General features: G+C 30.0%; 1 protein-coding gene across 1 annotated transcript; it reads right to left on the reverse strand.

The window, feature by feature from the left end:
- Nucleotides 1-359: 359 nt before the first annotated feature.
- On the reverse strand, nucleotides 360-5,441 carry LOC123304871 (the record flags this gene model as incomplete). Its single annotated transcript, XM_044886434.1, has 1 exon — nucleotides 360-5,441. A coding segment is annotated over exon 1 (5,082 nt), but the record flags the coding sequence as incomplete, so codon positions are not given.
- Nucleotides 5,442-18,844: the final 13,403 nt, after the last annotated feature.

Raw genomic sequence — 18,844 nt, forward strand, 5'->3', positions numbered from 1 at the left:
TTTAAACAAAATTTGTGTAAACACCAAAAACCAGAGTCGGATTTGAAGATAAGTTCAAAGTCCGAATTCCGGCGTAAACATTCCCCCCACCTTAAAACACTGTTTTAAAATTAAGTAAAAAAAAAGAACTCTGTAACTTAATAATCAAAAAAAATAAAACCAATAAATAAATAAACTGGTAGATTCAAATTTAGGATCATACGTCCTTAACACTTATTGAGCCGTATGATTCCGTTTGTGCAATCTTTAAAGAATTATTGGGATGGTAGGGGGCACAGCTTCACCACTGGTCTTTTATATACTCCATTCTTGGTTTTGACCGTGGCGACGCGAATAATGTTATCATTTCCCGGAAATACCTCTTGTATTACACCGGTAAGCCATTGAAGTGGCGGTAAATTATCGTTTTTAATTAAAACTAAAGTACCCGGAGTTACAGGACAGGTTGGAGTATTCCATTTTTGTCGCGTTTGTAACTCGCCTAAATATTCTTGGTGCCATCGTTTCCAATACGATTGGACCAAACTATCAAGCAATTCCTTTCTTTGTAACTTATTTAGTGGCTTATCAAGTACATTATATGCGGGTAAACTTTGTAAAGGGGTTAACGTTAAAAAATGAGCCGGGGTTAACGGCAAACCCTCGGCCGCATCTGAAGATTGCCAGACTAATGGGCGTGAATTTAACAAGGCTTCAATTTGTATAAGCACGGTTGAAAATTCCTCATATGATAAAATTTGCTCCTCAATAACTCTAGTTAAGTGAGTCTTAACTGATTTTATCATACTTTCCCAAGCTCCTCCGAAATGGCTCCCAGTGGGTGGATTCAATCGCCAAATGATACGTCGACAAGACAACTCTGAATTTATAGCTGATTGGTAGAGATTAGATTGAACAAATTCATACAACTCATTTAAATATCGTTTAGCACCAATAAAATTTGTACCTGAGTCAGAATAAATTGTAGAACACGGCCCACGTCTAGATAGAAAACGCTTGAACGCAGCTAAAAAAACATCCGTACTTAAATCTGATGCCAATTCTAAATGAACCGCTCGGGTTGTCAAACATGTAAAAAGACAGATGTAAGCCTTTTGGGATCGTACTCCACGTTGCCTACTTAACGTTATATAGAATGGGCCACCATAATCGACACCGGTATAAGTAAATGCCTTAGCTTGAGATACTCTGACACTGGGTAAATCAGCCATAATTGGTGCGTGTGAACGCGGTTTAGTTTTAAAACAAGTATTACACTTTTGTACACGAAAACGGACCGTTCCTCTCGCGGCTAAAATCCAATATTTCTGACGCAATATGGACAATAATAAATGAGGTCCGGCATGTAAATTGAATCGATGATTATAATCGATTAATAAATCAACAAAATGATCTCTTTTGGGGAGTAGCATGGGATGTTGTTGGTCGTAAGCAATCACCGCATTGACTAAACGACCTCCTACCCGAATAATGTTATCCTGTATGAAAGGATTCAGAAAGCGTATTTTCGGAGAACACAGTTTGTCATTCTTCAATAAACGAAACTCTTCTCGAAAATGAACACGTTGAACACTAGAAATTAAGTAATTCTCGGCTTTGGTTAAATCTGTAGCTATAATATTTTCCCGTTTTGGCAATATTCTAGCGAATCGCAACACAAATACGGTTGATCGTATTAATTTTAACCAAGAACCGCAACGATTAATTAATGAATAAAGAGGATGCTCTTCCTCTTCGAAAACGGGTAACGAAATTGTCTTAGCCTCACAGACAACTTCTTGCTCAATATTTTTTGTAAAGGGTTTTAGAGGCCACTCTGACCTATCACGCGAACACCATGATGGTCCACTCAACCACAACGGATGTTCAAGAAATTCTTTCGGTGATAATCCTCGAGACGCACAATCCGCTGGATTATCGCTACTAGAAATATGATACCACGACGACACATCAATTAACGATTGAATTTTTGATACACGGTTGGCTACAAAAGTCTTCCACTTATGGGGAGAACCATTGATCCAATTAAGCACTACCATTGAATCGGAAAACGCAAACACATTAGTAATATTCACTCGATTCGAATATTGGGCAATAACACACTTCAAAAGTTTTGCTAATAATAATGTCGCACATAACTCTAAACGAGGGATAGTTAAAATTGTTTTAACTGGAGCCACTTTGGATTTAGCACATAATATATGAAGTTGTATGTGACGGTCCGGATCTATAATCCTGGAATATATAACTGCGGCATATGCTTTGGACGATGCATCGCAAAATGCCAACAATTCTAGCGAAGAACCTGTTTTAAATCCAATATGACGTGGAATTTTTATTTGACTTAAGTCGTTTAACTCATTTTGAAAGACTTTCCAAATATTTTGTAAATAATTTGGAATAGGTTCATCCCACTCAAGTTTGAGTAGCCACAATTCTTGAATTAGTAATTTCATATGTAAAGATACCGGAACAAGCAAACCTAAAGGGTCCCAGATACGCATTACAGTTTTCAAAATATTTCTTTTTGTGCATTCTAAATTTTCAACACTAATAGAAAAGCTTAGAACGTCGCTATTTGCTTGCCACTGCAAGCCAAGCACCTTCAAAAACTCCGTAGGGAATTCCAAAATTTGATTTGAACGAGCATGATCAGGAATTTCATCAGATAACTCACGTAAATTAGTCGCCCATTTTACTAGTTCCATGCCTCCTGCTCGGAATAAACCGACTAATTCACGATAAATGTTATGCGCGATCGACTTTTCGGCCACAGAACAAATTATGTCATCGATATAGATATCACGTAATATTATCTCGGACGCTAAAGGAAATTTTTTCACTTCATCGTCAGCTAATTGGCGTAAAGTGCGTAAAGCTAAGTAGGGAGAACTCTTAACCCCAAAGGCAACCGTGGTTAATTGGCAAATTTGAATAGGTTCTTCATCAGAAAACCTCCACAAAATACATTGATATTTTTGATGAGGAGGACACAATTTAATTTGTCTATACATCTGTTTCACATCTGATGTCATAGCAAATTGAAATAAACGAAAATTAAGTAGAATGTCAAAAATATCAGTTTGTAATTTCGGACCGGTATATAAAGTATCGTTTAAAGATATTCCATTATCGGTTTTCGCGGACGCATCGAAAACCACTCGTAATGGTGTAGAACTGGAGCTAGTCTTAAAAACCCCGTGATGAGGAATAAAGTAGCCACATGATTTAGGATGTAGACCACTTATGGTCTTCAGATGACCTTGGTCGAAATAGTCACGTATAACTTCCATATATTGTTTTTTAAACAAAGGCATAGAGGCGAATCGTTTTTCTAAGTTTTGGAATCGTCTTAAAGCAGAAGTATAAGAGTCTCCTAAATCAGAAAAAATCTTTTTAAATGGTAAAGCTACCTCATATCGACCACTTACGTCTCGCTTAACAGACGCCGCAAATAATTTTTCGCACTCTAAATCGTCTGCGTTTAACACGGTACCGTTTGGCACTTCCTCTATATCCCAAAATTGTTGGATGAGTTGATCCATATTAAGGGGAGAGTTAACACAACAATAAGATTGAATAATGTTATTAGTGACTTCAGCTTTCGCTTTACCCATAATAATGAAACCTAACGTCGAATCAAGGGCGACTGGCGAGTCCGGACCTGTGATTCGAAGTCCTTTCAGAATGTAGGGCACTAACTCGGCGCCTATCATTCCATCAATCTCACTCGGTCGATAAAATTCATCATCTGCCAAACGCAAATTTTTAAATGTATCACACACTTCACTATCAATCACACAGGTTGGCAACTGATCCGTAATTTTATCAACTATTAAAACATCCATCGTGTATTTATTGTGAATATCATATTTACTATAAAATTTTAATTGAGTTTGTCCGTTGACGCGTTTTTCGGAAACACCAATTCCTGACACGGTTAGACCCGCTCGATTCACTGGTAACTTGAGTCTTTGACAACACCTCTGAGTTATGAAATTGCATTGACTTGCACTGTCAATCAAAAATCTAAATAAAAAATTTTCTCCAAAATGAGATACAACATGTACTTGAGCTGTAGCCAATAATACAGTATATTTCGATTGCACTAATTCTGATGTCGAACACAAACTCACCGGAGGAGATGGCTTGGATTCAACTGACACACTCGATGTGGAGGGATTACCCTTTAAAACTTCTGAATTATCTTTACCATTGGCATCTAACTTATGATGAAAATGTAAAAGCGTATGATGACGTTTTGAACATTTACGACAGCTCGAGTTTGAACTACAATTCTTTACACCGTGATTGGAATGCAAACAGTTGAAACATAAATTATGTGCTTTAACCACATGGACTCGTTCCGTAGGCGTTAAAGACATAAATTTATGACACTTGAATAATTTATGATTTCCCTTACATTTTGGACAAATTAATTTCTCATACGTATTATTACTCATAACATCGGATGAATTTAAATCGGCACTAATAGCAAATGAATGCATCACCGCCTTAGAATTTGCTTGTTTACTGGAATTAGCTGAACCACTAGTTCGACTCAGTATTTTCGCTTGGGTTTTGATAAAAACGGAAAGTTCCTTGTAAGTGGGAATGACCCCTTTAGCCAATGACTGTTCAAATAACTTCTGTGTATGCACATCCAATTTTTGTAAGGCAATTGTCATTAAAATAAAATCGGATAACTCTCCCACCTTTACTTCCTTTAAAGCGTTAACGGCACTATCAAATTTTTCAACAAATAAGTTTAAATTTTGACCACTTTCCACTAAAAAAGGTTTGAATTTCAAAATTTGATCCAAATACATAAAGGCTATCTGCCGTAAATCCTGATATTTATCAATTAACGAATCCCACATAATTGAATAATTTTCAGGTGTAGGAGGTACCCCACTACATAAAGCGAGTGCATTGTGAGTTAAACTTCCTAATAAATAATGTAATTTGGAAATACTATCCAATTTTATGTTTTCATGCACCAATGATTTGAAAGTAGCATAAAATATAGGCCATCTTAACGGGTTGCCATCAAACGATGGAATCGTAATTTTAGGTAGCCTAGGAGACACAATATCCCCAATCGATTTCACCGATTCGTTTATTTGCTCGGATTTTTTCACCTTAAGAGAATCAGCTACGGATTTAATGTGACAAAACAATTCATCAATAACGTTCAATTCTTGACAATTTGGCTCAAATTCAGGATCTAACTCTAAATTTATTAAATTTATATCATCAACTAGGAGCTTAAACTCATTACAGGTCTCGTTCAAAGTCGAATATCTGATAAGAAAATCATTCACAATTGTCTCATCCGCAATGTTTTGACTTTTATCAAATAATAGCTGTACTCGTTTGAAAAGGGTTTGCTTTTTCGAAGTTAAAACCTTTAATTTTGATTTTAATTTAGCTTCAGCCATTATTGTCAAGAATCAGTGAGAGCAGGTGTACGTAAACAAGAAATACACAAATAGACTAAATAGTATTTTGTAAACAAACGATTAAATGGTTGATTTGAAATAAATATTATAAGAATAAACAAAGATTTGAAATAAATATTTCGTACACAAAGATCAACACTTTGATTATCATGTAAACAAACAAGGTAAACAATACGTACTCAATAAGTGTGTGTTAACTTAAATACAAGTAACCAATTTTAAATAACCATTTACTTTACTTCGAAATAAATATTGTAAAAAGTATTTATTCCATCAAAACTCAATAATGCCCAAATCTATAGAAAAATGATAATGATAATAATACTCAAACAATATAAACAATAAACACCGACTTGAATCCGTCGAAAATTTTGAAATTGTGAAACAAAAATATCTGTTTATTCACTCAATAAAACAGTGTTTTAAGTAACTACTGCGCATATCATTGGTATGTAATGTTGTCTCACTCTCACGTTGTAGACATGCGCACACGATAAAACTATCTAGCAAGCTTGTTTGCTGGCGAAAACAAGTTATATCATTAAAAATATCTTTTCGCGCGTTTTTTACACGTTTTTTTTTACTCCAATTTTTTCTCAAAAATTCGACAATTCTCCGCATAAATCATGCAAAAACGTATTCCCCAGGCTCACAATCCGCTTCGAAGGACCAAAAAATGTATTGGCTCTGGCTAATAGACGTAATATCCAAAGTCGGAATACTTCTTGAATAAATTTATACGGAAAAAAGTGAATGAAATGAAATGGTTGCACTAACCTTTTGAACGCCTACTCCGTTAATAATCTTCAAACTTCTTCTGGTTTCACCCACGTAATTTGGATAAAAGGATGGATAATTATAGGATATTATAGTGAACTAGTTTGAAGTAGTAACTTGATAAGTAAACCGTTTACCGAACGTTAATTATACGTACGAACTAATAACACATATAGAAGATGAGGACGCACTGTCCTTGGTATACAGACGCACTATCTGATTACACTACTGTTGTACAGCACAAAAATGAGGGACACACTGTCCGCTTTAAATTCACACTGAGAACGAACTGTTCACGTTGACTGACTCTCGATAAGTACGAAATTGCGCAAAGGGCAATTACTCAATTAAAAGGAGACAGAATATCTCCGTTCAAAACAAAAACAAAAAAATAGATTTAATTCTCTTTAAACAAAATTTATGTAAACACCAAAAACCAGAGTCGGATTTGAAGATAAGTTCAAAGTCCGAATTCCGGCGTAAACATAAGTCAAAATGTATACATAGAGGTCCTTTATGACTGGACTAATTATAAATAAGCCAAAAATGATCAAATTTGACATTTTTCGATAGGAAAAACATTTTTTGAAAATTTTCGATTTTACAACAAAAATGTCATGACTATACAAATCATTGAAATTTTATACATAGAGGTCCTTTATGACTGGAATAAGAAGAAATAAGCCAAAAATGATCAAATTTGACATTTTTCGATAGAAAAAACATTTTTTGAAAATTTTCGATTTTTCAACAAGAGAGTCATAACTATACAAATCATTGAAATTTTGATCCAAGTAAGTCAAAATGTATACATAGAGGTCCTTTATGACTGGACTAAGTATAAATAAGCCAAAAATGATTCAATTTGACATTTTTCGATAGAAAAAACATTTTTTGAAAATTTTCGATTTTTCAACATGAGAGTCACGACTATACAAATCATTGAAATTTTGATCCAAATAAGTCAAAATGTATACATAGAGGTCCTTTATGACTGGACTAAGTATAAATAAGCCAAAAATGATCATATTTGGCATTTTTCGATAGAAAAAACATTTTTTGAAAATTTTCGATTTTTCAACATGAGAGTCATGACTATACAAATCATTGAAATTTTGATCCAAGTAAGTCAAAATGTAAACATAGAAGTCCTTTATGACTGGACTAAGTATAAATAAGCCAAAACTGATCAAATTTGACATTTTTCGATAGAAAAAACATTTTTTGAAAATTTTCGATTTTTCAACATGAGAGTCATGACTATACAAATCATTGAAATTTTGATCCAAGTAAGTCAAAATGTATACATAGAGGTCCTTTATGACTGGAATAAGAAGAAATAAGCCAAAAATGATCAAATTTGACATTTTTCGATAGAAAAAACATTTTTTGAAAATTTTCGATTTTTCAACAAGAGAGTCATAACTATACAAATCATTGAAATTTTGATCCAAGTAAGTCAAAATGTATACATAGAGGTCCTTTATGACTGGACTAAGTATAAATAAGCCAAAAGTGATCAAATTTGGCATTTTTCGATAGAAAAAACAATTTTTGAAAATTTCCGAATTTACAACTAAAATGTCATGACTATACAAATCATTGAAATTTTGATCCAAGTAAGTCAAAATGTATACAAAGAGGTTATTTATGACTGGACTAAGTATAAATAAGCCAAAAATGATCAAATTTGGCATTTTTCGATAGAAAAAACATTTTTTGAAAATTTTCGATTTTTCAACATGAGAGTCATGACTATACAAATCATTGAAATTTTGATCCAAGTAAGTCAAAATGTATACAAAGAGGTCCTTTATGACTGGACTAAGTATAAATAAGCCAAAAATGATCGAATTTGGCATTTTTCGATAGAAAAAACATTTTTTGAAAATTTTCGATTTTTCAACATTAGAGTCATGACTATACAAATCATTGAAATTTTGATCCAAGTAAGTCAAAATGTATACATTGAGGTCCTTTATGACTGGACTAAGTATAAATAAGCCAAAAATGATCAAATTTGGCATTTTTCGATAGAAAAAACATTTTTTGAAAATTTTCGATTATTCAACATGAGAGTCATGACTATACAAATCATTAAAATTTTGAACCAAGTAAGTCAAAATGTATACACAGAGGTCCTTTATGACTGGACTAAGTATAAATAAGCCAAAAATGATCAAATTTGACATTTTTCGATAGAAAAAAACATTTTTTGAAAATTTTCGATTTTTCAACATGAGAGTCATGACTATACAAATCATTTAAATTTTGATCCAAGTAAGTCAAAATGTATACAAAGAGGTCCTTTATGACTGGACTAAGTATAAATAAGCCAAAAATGATCAAATTTGGCATTTTTCGATAGAAAAAACATTTTTTGAAAATTTTTGATTTTTCAACATTCGAGTCATGACTATACAAATCATTGAAATTTTGATCCAAGTAAGTCAAAATGTATACATAGAAGTCCTTTATGACTGGACTAAGTATAAATAAGCCAAAACTGATCAAATTTGACATTTTTCGATAGAAAAAACATTTTTTGAAAATTTTCGATGTTTCTACATGAGAGTCATGACTATACAAATCATTGAAATTTTGATCCAAGTAAGTCAAAATGTAAACATAGAAGTCCTTTATGACTGGACTAAGTATAAATAAGCCAAAACTGATCAAATTTGACATTTTTCGATAGAAAAAACATTTTTTGAAAATTTTCGATTTTTCAACATGAGAGTCATGACTATACAAATCATTGAAATTTTGATCCAGGTAAGTCAAAATGTATACATAGAGGTCCTTTATGACTGGACTAAGTATAAATAAGCCAAAAGTGATCAAATTTGACATTTTTCGATAGAAAAAACATTTTTTGAAAATTTTCGATTTTTCAACATGAGAGTCATGACTATACAAATCATTGAAATTTTGATCCAAGTAAGTCAAAATGTATACAAAGAGGTCCTTTATGACTGGACTAAGTATAAATAAGCCACAAATGATCAAATTTGGCATTTTTCGATAGAAAAAACAATTTTTGAAAATTTCCGAATTTACAACTAAAATGTCATGACTATACAAATCATTGAAATTTTGATCCAAGTAAGTCAAAATGTATACATAGAGGTCCTTTATGACTGGACTAAGTATAAATAAGCCAAAAATGATCAAATTTGGCATTTTTCGATAGAAAAAACATTTTTTGAAAATTTTCTGATCTCCGTTCAAAACAAAAACAAAAAAATAGATTTAATTCTCTTTAAACAAAATTTATGTAAACACCAAAAACCAGAGTCGGATTTGAAGATAAGTTCAAAGTCCGAATTCCGGCGTAAACATAAGTCAAAATGTATACATAGAGGTCCTTTATGACTGGACTAATTATAAATAAGCCAAAAATGATCAAATTTGACATTTTTCGATAGGAAAAACATTTTTTGAAAATTTTCGATTTTACAACAAAAATGTCATGACTATACAAATCATTGAAATTTTATACATAGAGGTCCTTTATGACTGGAATAAGAAGAAATAAGCCAAAAATGATCAAATTTGACATTTTTCGATAGAAAAAACATTTTTTGAAAATTTTCGATTTTTCAACAAGAGAGTCATAACTATACAAATCATTGAAATTTTGATCCAAGTAAGTCAAAATGTATACATAGAGGTCCTTTATGACTGGACTAAGTATAAATAAGCCAAAAATGATTCAATTTGACATTTTTCGATAGAAAAAACATTTTTTGAAAATTTTCGATTTTTCAACATGAGAGTCACGACTATACAAATCATTGAAATTTTGATCCAAATAAGTCAAAATGTATACATAGAGGTCCTTTATGACTGGACTAAGTATAAATAAGCCAAAAATGATCATATTTGGCATTTTTCGATAGAAAAAACATTTTTTGAAAATTTTCGATTTTTCAACATGAGAGTCATGACTATACAAATCATTGAAATTTTGATCCAAGTAAGTCAAAATGTAAACATAGAAGTCCTTTATGACTGGACTAAGTATAAATAAGCCAAAACTGATCAAATTTGACATTTTTCGATAGAAAAAACATTTTTTGAAAATTTTCGATTTTTCTACATGAGAGTCATGACTATACAAATCATTGAAATTTTGATCAATTTAAGTCAAAATGTATACATACAGTTCCTTTATGACTGGACTAAGTATAAATAAGCCAAAAATGATCAAATTTGGCATTTTTCGATAGAAAAAACATTTATTGAAAATTTTCGATTTTTCAACATGAGAGTCATGACTATACAAATCATTGAAATTTTGATCCAAGTAAGTCAAAATGTATACATAGAGGTCCTTTATGACTGGAATAAGAAGAAATAAGCCAAAAATGATCAAATTTGACATTTTTCGATAGAAAAAACAATTTTTGAAAATTTTCGATTTTTCAACAAGAGAGTCATAACTATACAAATCATTGAAATTTTGATCCAAGTAAGTCAAAATGTATACATAGAGGTCCTTTATGACTGGACTAAGTATAAATAAGCCAAAAGTGATCAAATTTGGCATTTTTCGATAGAAAAAACAATTTTTGAAAATTTCCGAATTTACAACTAAAATGTCATGACTATACAAATCATTGAAATTTTGATCCAAGTAAGTCAAAATGTATACAAAGAGGTTATTTATGACTGGACTAAGTATAAATAAGCCAAAAATGATCAAATTTGACATTTTTCGATAGAAAAAACATTTTTTGAAAATTTTCGATTTTTCAACATGAGAGTCATGACTATACAAATCATTGAAATTTTGATCCAAGTAAGTCAAAATGTATACAAAGAGGTCCTTTATGACTGGACTAAGTATAAATAAGCCAAAAATGATCGAATTTGGCATTTTTCGATAGAAAAAACATTTTTTGAAAATTTTCGATTTTTCAACATTAGAGTCATGACTATACAAATCATTGAAATTTTGATCCAAGTAAGTCAAAATGTATACATTGAGGTCCTTTATGACTGGACTAAGTATAAATAAGCCAAAAATGATCAAATTTGGCATTTTTCGATAGAAAAAACATTTTTTGAAAATTTTCGATTATTCAACATGAGAGTCATGACTATACAAATCATTAAAATTTTGAACCAAGTAAGTCAAAATGTATACACAGAGGTCCTTTATGACTGGACTAAGTATAAATAAGCCAAAAATGATCAAATTTGACATTTTTCGATAGAAAAAACATTTTTTGAAAATTTTCGATTTTTCAACATGAGAGTCATGACTATACAAATCATTTAAATTTTGATCCAAGTAAGTCAAAATGTATACAAAGAGGTCCTTTATGACTGGACTAAGTATAAATAAGCCAAAAATGATCAAATTTGGCATTTTTCGATAGAAAAAAACATTTTTTGAAAATTTTTGATTTTTCAACATTCGAGTCATGACTATACAAATCATTGAAATTTTGATCCAAGTAAGTCAAAATGTATACATAGAAGTCCTTTATGACTGGACTAAGTATAAATAAGCCAAAACTGATCAAATTTGACATTTTTCGATAGAAAAAACATTTTTTGAAAATTTTCGATGTTTCTACATGAGAGTCATGACTATACAAATCATTGAAATTTTGATCCAAGTAAGTCAAAATGTAAACATAGAAGTCCTTTATGACTGGACTAAGTATAAATAAGCCAAAACTGATCAAATTTGACATTTTTCGATAGAAAAAACATTTTTTGAAAATTTTCGATTTTTCAACATGAGAGTCATGACTATACAAATCATTGAAATTTTGATCCAGGTAAGTCAAAATGTATACATAGAGGTCCTTTATGACTGGACTAAGTATAAATAAGCCAAAAGTGATCAAATTTGACATTTTTCGATAGAAAAAACATTTTTTGAAAATTTTCGATTTTTCAACATGAGAGTCATGACTATACAAATCATTGAAATTTTGATCCAAGTAAGTCAAAATGTATACAAAGAGGTCCTTTATGACTGGACTAAGTATAAATAAGCCACAAATGATCAAATTTGGCATTTTTCGATAGAAAAAACAATTTTTGAAAATTTCCGAATTTACAACTAAAATGTCATGACTATACAAATCATTGAAATTTTGATCCAAGTAAGTCAAAATGTATACATAGAGGTCCTTTATGACTGGACTAAGTATAAATAAGCCAAAAATGATCAAATTTGGCATTTTTCGATAGAAAAAACATTTTTTGAAAATTTTCGATTATTCAACATGAGAGTCATGACTATACAAATCATTGAAATTTTGATCCAAGTAAGTCAAAATGTATACACAGAGGTCCTTTATGACTGGACTAAGTATAAATAAGCCAAAAATGATCTAATTTGGCATTTTTCGATAGAAAAAACATTTTTTGAAAATTTTCGATTTTTCAACATTAGAGTCATGACTATACAAATCATTGAAATTTTGATCCAAGTAAGTCAAAATGTATACATAGAAGTCCTTTATGACTGGACTAAGTATAAATAAGCCAAAACTGATCAAATTTGACATTTTTCGATAGAAAAAACATTTTTTGAAAATTTTCGATGTTTCTACATGAGAGTCATGACTATACAAATCATAGAAATTTTGATCCAAGTAAGTCAAAATGTAAACATAGAAGTCCTTTATGACTGGACTAAGTATAAATAAGCCAAAACTGATCAAATTTGACATTTTTCGATAGAAAAAACATTTTTTGAAAATTTTCGATTTTTCAACATGAGAGTCATGACTATACAAATCATTGAAATTTTGATCCAGGTAAGTCAAAATGTATACATAGAGGTCCTTTATGACTGGACTAAGTATAAATAAGCCAAAAGTGATCAAATTTGACATTTTTCGATAGAAAAAACATTTTTTGAAAATTTTCGATTTTTCAACATGAGAGTCATGACTATACAAATCATTGAAATTTTGATCCAAGTTAGTCAAAATGTATACAAAGAGGTCCTTTATGACTGGACTAAGTATAAATAAGCCAAAAATGATCAAATTTGGCATTTTTCGATAGAAAAAACAATTTTTGAAAATTTCCGAATTTACAACTAAAATGTCATGACTATACAAATCATTGAAATTTTGATCCAAGTAAGTCAAAATGTATACATAGAGGTCCTTTATGACTGGACTAAGTATAAATAAGCCAAAAATGATCAAATTTGGCATTTTTCGATAGAAAAAACATTTTTTGAAAATTTTCGATTTTTCAACATGAGAGTCATGACTATACAAATCATTGAAATTTTGATCCAAGTAAGTCAAAATGTATACACAGAGGTCCTTTATGACTGGACTAAGTATAAATAAGCCAAAAATGATCAAATTTGACATTTTTCGATAGAAAAAACATTTTTTGAAAATTTTCGATTTTTCAACATGAGAGTCATGACTATTCAAATCATTGAAATTTTGATCCAAGTAAGTCAAAATGTATACAAAGAGGTCCTTTATGACTGGACTAAGTATAAATAAGCCAAAAATTATTAAATTTGGCATTTTTCGATAGAAAAAACATTTTTTGAAAATTTTCGATTTTTCAACATGAGAGTCATGACTATACAAATCATTGAAATTTTGATCCAGGTAAGTCAAAATGTATACATAGAGGTCCTTTATGACTGGACTAAGTATAAATAAGCCAAAAGTGATCAAATTTGACATTTTTCGATAGAAAAAACATTTTTTGAAAATTTTCGATTTTTCAACATGAGAGTCATGACTATACAAATCATTGAAATTTTGATCCAAGTAAGTCAAAATGTATACAAAGAGGTCCTTTATGACTGGACTAAGTATAAATAAGCCAAAAATGATCAAATTTGGCATTTTTCGATAGAAAAAACAATTTTTGAAAATTTCCGAATTTACAACTAAAATGTCATGACTATACAAATCATTGAAATTTTGATCCAAGTAAGTCAAAATGTATACATAGAGGTCCTTTATGACTGGACTAAGTATAAATAAGCCAAAAATGATCAAATTTGGCATTTTTCGATAGAAAAAACATTTTTTGAAAATTTTCGATTTTTCAACATGAGAGTCATGACTATACAAATCATTGAAATTTTGATCCAAGTAAGTCAAAATGTATACAAAGAGGTCCTTTATGACTGGACTAAGTATAAATAAGCGAAAAATGATCAAATTTGGCATTTTTCGATAGAAAAAACATTTTTTGAAAATTTTCGATTTTTCAACATTAGAGTCATGACTATACAAATCATTGAAATTTTGATCCAAGTAAGTCAAAATGTATACATAGAAGTCCTTTATGACTGGACTAAGTATAAATAAGCCAAAACTGATCAAATTTGACATTTTTCGATAGAAAAAACATTTTTTGAAAATTTTCGATGTTTCTACATGAGAGTCATGACTATACAAATCATTGAAATTTTGATCCAAGTAAGTCAAAATGTAAACATAGAAGTCCTTTATGACTGGACTAAGTATAAATAAGCCAAAACTGATCAAATTTGACATTTTTCGATAGAAAAAACATTTTTTGAAAATTTTCGATTTTTCAACATGAGAGTCATGACTATACAAATCATTGAAATTTTGATCCAGGTAAGTCAAAATGTATACATAGAGGTCCTTTATGACTGGACTAAGTATAAATAAGCCAAAAGTGATCAAATTTGACATTTTTCGATAGAAAAAATATTTTTTGAAAATTTTCGATTTTTCAACATGAGAGTCATGACTATACAAATCATTGAAATTTTGATCCAAGTCAGTCAAAATGTATACAAAGAGGTCCTTTATGACTGGACTAAGTATAAATAAGATAAAAATGATCAAATTTGGCATTTTTCGATAGAAAAAACATTTTTTGAAAATTTTTGATTTTTCAACATTCGAGTCATGACTATACAAATCATTGAAATTTTGATCCAAGTAAGTCAAAATGTATACATAGAAGTCCTTTATGACTGGACTAAGTATAAATAAGCCAAAACTGATCAAATTTGACATTTTTCGATAGAAAAAACATTTTTTGAAAATTTTCGATGTTTCTACATGAGAGTCATGACTATACAAATCATTGAAATTTTGATCCAAGTAAGTCAAAATGTAAACATAGAAGTCCTTTATGACTGGACTAAGTATAAATAAGCCAAAACTGATCAAATTTGACATTTTTCGATAGAAAAAACATTTTTTGAAAATTTTCGATTTTTCAACATGAGAGTCATGACTATACAAATCATTGAAATTTTGATCCAGGTAAGTCAAAATGTATACATAGAGGTCCTTTATGACTGGACTAAGTATAAATAAGCCAAAAGTGATCAAATTTGACATTTTTCGATAGAAAAAACATTTTTTGAAAATTTTCGATTTTTCAACATGAGAGTCATGACTATACAAATCATTGAAATTTTGATCCAAGTAAGTCAAAATGTATACAAAGAGGTCCTTTATGACTGGACTAAGTATAAATAAGCCACAAATGATCAAATTTGGCATTTTTCGATAGAAAAAACAATTTTTGAAAATTTCCGAATTTACAACTAAAATGTCATGACTATACAAATCATTGAAATTTTGATCCAAGTAAGTCAAAATGTATACATAGAGGTCCTTTATGACTGGACTAAGTATAAATAAGCCAAAAATGATCAAATTTGGCATTTTTCGATAGAAAAAACATTTTTTTAAAATTTTCGATTTTTCAACATGAGAGTCATGACTATACAAATCATTGAAATTTTGATCCAAGTAAGTCAAAATGTATACACAGAGGTCCTTAATGACTGGACTAAGTATAAATAAGCCAAAAATGATCAAATTTGACATTTTTTGATAGAAAAAACATTTTTTGAAGATTTTCGATTTTTCAACATGAGAGTCATGACTATTCAAATCATTGAAATTTTGATCCAAGTAAGTCAAAATGTATACAAAGAGGTCCTTTATGACTGGACTAAGTATAAATAAGCCAAAAATGATCAAATTTGGCATTTTTCGATAGAAAAAACATTTTTTGAAAATTTTCGATGTTTATACATGAGAATCATAACTATACAAATCATTGAAATTTTGATCCAAGTAAGTCAAAATGTAAACATAGAAGTCCTTTATGACTGGACTAAGTATAAATAAGCCAAAACTGATCAAATTTGACATTTTTCGATAGAAAAAACATTTTTTGAAAATTTTCGATTTTTCAACATGAGAGTCATGACTATACAAATCATTGAAATTTTGATCCAGGTAAGTCAAAATGTATACATAGAGGTCCTTTATGACTGGACTAAGTATAAATAAGCCAAAAGTGATCAAATTTGACATTTTTCGATAGAAAAAATATTTTTTGAAAATTTTCGATTTTTCAACATGAGAGTCATGACTATACAAATCATTGAAATTTTGATCCAAGTCAGTCAAAATGTATACAAAGAGGTCCTTTATGACTGGACTAAGTATAAATAAGATAAAAATGATCAAATTTGGCATTTTTCGATAGAAAAAACATTTTTTGAAAATTTTTGATTTTTCAACATTCGAGTCATGACTATACAAATCATTGAAATTTTGATCCAAGTAAGTCAAAATGTATACATAGAAGTCCTTTATGACTGGACTAAGTATAAATAAGCCAAAACTGATCAAATTTGACATTTTTCGATAGAAAAAACATTTTTTGAAAATTTTCGATGTTTCTACATGAGAGTCATGACTATACAAATCATTGAAATTTTGATCCAAGTAAGTCAAAATGTAAACATAGAAGTCCTTTATGACTGGACTAAGTATAAATAAGCCAAAACTGATCAAATTTGACATTTTTCGATAGAAAAAACATTTTTTGAAAATTTTCGATTTTTCAACATGAGAGTCATGACTATACAAATCATTGAAATTTTGATCCAGGTAAGTCAAAATGTATACATAGAGGTCCTTTATGACTGGACTAAGTATAAATAAGCCAAAAGTGATCAAATTTGACATTTTTCGATAGAAAAAACATTTTTTGAAAATTTTCGATTTTTCAACATGAGAGTCATGACTATACAAATCATTGAAATTTTGATCCAAGTAAGTCAAAATGTATACAAAGAGGTCCTTTATGACTGGACTAAGTATAAATAAGCCACAAATGATCAAATTTGGCATTTTTCGATAGAAAAAACAATTTTTGAAAATTTCCGAATTTACAACTAAAATGTCATGACTATACAAATCATTGAAATTTTGATCCAAGTAAGTCAAAATGTATACATAGAGGTCCTTTATGACTGGACTAAGTATAAATAAGCCAAAAATGATCAAATTTGGCATTTTTCGATAGAAAAAACATTTTTTTAAAATTTTCGATTTTTCAACATGAGAGTCATGACTATACAAATCATTGAAATTTTGATCCAAGTAAGTCAAAATGTATACACAGAGGTCCTTTATGACTGGACTAAGTATAAATAAGCCAAAAATGATCAAATTTGACATTTTTTGATAGAAAAAACATTTTTTGAAGATTTTCGATTTTTCAACATGAGAGTCATGACTATTCAAATCATTGAAATTTTGATCCAAGTAAGTCAAAATGTATACAAAGAGGTCCTTTATGACTGGACTAAGTATAAATAAGCCAAAAATGATCAAATTTGGCATTTTTCGATAGAAAAAACATTTTTTGAAAATTTTCGATGTTTATACATGAGAATCATAACTATACAAATCATTGAAATTTTGATCCAAGTAAGTCAAAATGTAAACATAGAAGTCCTTTATGACTGGACTAAGTATAAATAAGCCAAAACTGATCAAATTTGACATTTTTCGATAGAAAAAACATTTTTTGAAAATTTTCGATTTTTCAACATGAGAGTCATGACTATACAAATCATTGAAATTTTGATCCAGGTAAGTCAAAATGTATACATAGAGGTCCTTAATGACTGGACTAAGTATAAATAAGCCAAAAGTGATCAAATTTTGACATTTTTCGATAGAAAAAACATTTTTTGAAAATTTTCGATTTTTCAACATGAGAGTCATGACTATACAAATCATTGAAATTTTGATCCAAGTAAGTCAAAATGTAAACAAAGAGGTCCTTTATGACTGGACTAAGTATAAATAAGCCAAAAATGATCAAATTTGGCATTTTTCGATAGAAAAAACAATTTTTGAAAATTTCCGAATTTACAACTAAAATGTCATGACTATACAAATCATTGAAATTTTGATCCAAGTAAGTCAAAATGTATACATAGAGGTCCTTTATGACTGGACTAAGTATAAATAAGCCAAAAATGATCAAATTTGGCATTTTTCGATAGAAAAAACATTTTTTGAAAATTTTCGATTTTTCAACATGAGAGTCATGACTATACAAATCATTGAAATTTTGATCCAAGTAAGTCAAAATGTATACACAGAGGTCCTTTATGACTGGACTAAGTATAAATAAGCCAAAAATGATCAAATTTGACATTTTTCGATAGAAAAAACATTTTTTGAAAATTTTCGATGTTTCTACATGAGAGTCATGACTATACAAATTATTGAAATTTTGATCCAAGTAATTCAAAATGTAAACATAGAAGTCCTTTATGACTGGACTAA

Source organism: Chrysoperla carnea, unplaced genomic scaffold (genome assembly GCF_905475395.1).
Source record: "Chrysoperla carnea unplaced genomic scaffold, inChrCarn1.1, whole genome shotgun sequence".
Taxonomy (NCBI): domain Eukaryota; kingdom Metazoa; phylum Arthropoda; class Insecta; order Neuroptera; family Chrysopidae; genus Chrysoperla; species Chrysoperla carnea.